Consider the following 971-nt stretch of genomic DNA (forward strand, 5'->3'; position numbering starts at 1 on the left):
CTTCCTTCCTTCCTTCCTTCCTTCCTTCCTTCCTTCCTTCCTTCCTTCCTTTCTTCCTTGTTTGTTGTTCTGGTTTTTGGTTTTTCAAGACAAGGTTTCTCTGTGTAGCCCTGGCTGTCCTGGAACTCGTTTTCTAGACCAGGCTGACCTTGAACTCAGATCCACCTGCCTCTGCCTCCCCCTGTGCTGCCTCTGCCCAGCTTTGCTGATGGGCTTTTAAATTTTAATTTTATTCTGAGATATAATATCACTGTATAGTGTTGGTTGGCCTGGGACTTGGTATGAGATCAGGCTGACTTTATACTTACAGAGATCTGCCTGCCTCTCCTTCTCAAGTGCTGGGGTTAGTAAAGGTATGTGCCACCACCCAGCCTTGTTGGATTTTAATTTTGGGACAATTACATTATCTCACAATTTGCCCTTAAGTTCGGACTTTATAAACATAATTGCATTTGGCTTTTTTTTTTAATTTCACATATTTCAGAAGGAATTGTACATACAATTTTATAACCTACTTTTACTATATTTTCTTAGTTCTCAGGATTGGAATATTGGGTAAGAGACTGTTTTTCTGAGGGCCTAACTGAGGGGTTAGCCACTATGATCTCTGATAAGTACCCCAGGGGTTTGACAGCCAACAAGGGGGAGCTGGCTTGTAGCTGATTTCATACTCTGCGCAGAGGGGACTTTGTCTGCGTCCACCTCCCCAGAATTCCTGTTCACTCTTGTCTTTTGCTTACAGGCTCGCCTCTACAGTCTGCAGTCAGACCCGGCAACATACTGCAACGAACCTGATGGTGAGGATAGCAATGGGAGTAAGCTTCTGGGCACATGGATGGGACACATGGATGGGGCACATGGATGGGGCACATAGATGGGGCACATGGATGGGGGCACATAGATGGGGCACATGGATGGGGCACATGGATGGGGGAGCACATGGATGGGGCACATGGATGGGGGAGCACATG

The 971-nt window shown here is 46.4% G+C and overlaps 1 protein-coding gene across 1 annotated transcript in view; it reads left to right on the forward strand.

The window, feature by feature from the left end:
* The window catches only part of Bsdc1 (BSD domain containing 1), a 30,728-nt gene that overhangs the window by 10,786 nt on the left and 18,971 nt on the right, over positions 1–971 (forward strand). Inside the window, exon 5 of the mRNA XM_028759571.1 lies at positions 743–797. Within this exon, the coding sequence (XP_028615404.1) occupies positions 743–797 (55 nt within the window). The remainder of the gene's footprint in view (positions 1–742; positions 798–971) is intronic.

The sequence above is a fragment of the Grammomys surdaster genome, unplaced genomic scaffold (assembly GCF_004785775.1).
Source record: "Grammomys surdaster isolate TR1022 unplaced genomic scaffold, NIH_TR_1.0 126313, whole genome shotgun sequence".
Lineage (NCBI taxonomy): Eukaryota > Metazoa > Chordata > Mammalia > Rodentia > Muridae > Grammomys > Grammomys surdaster.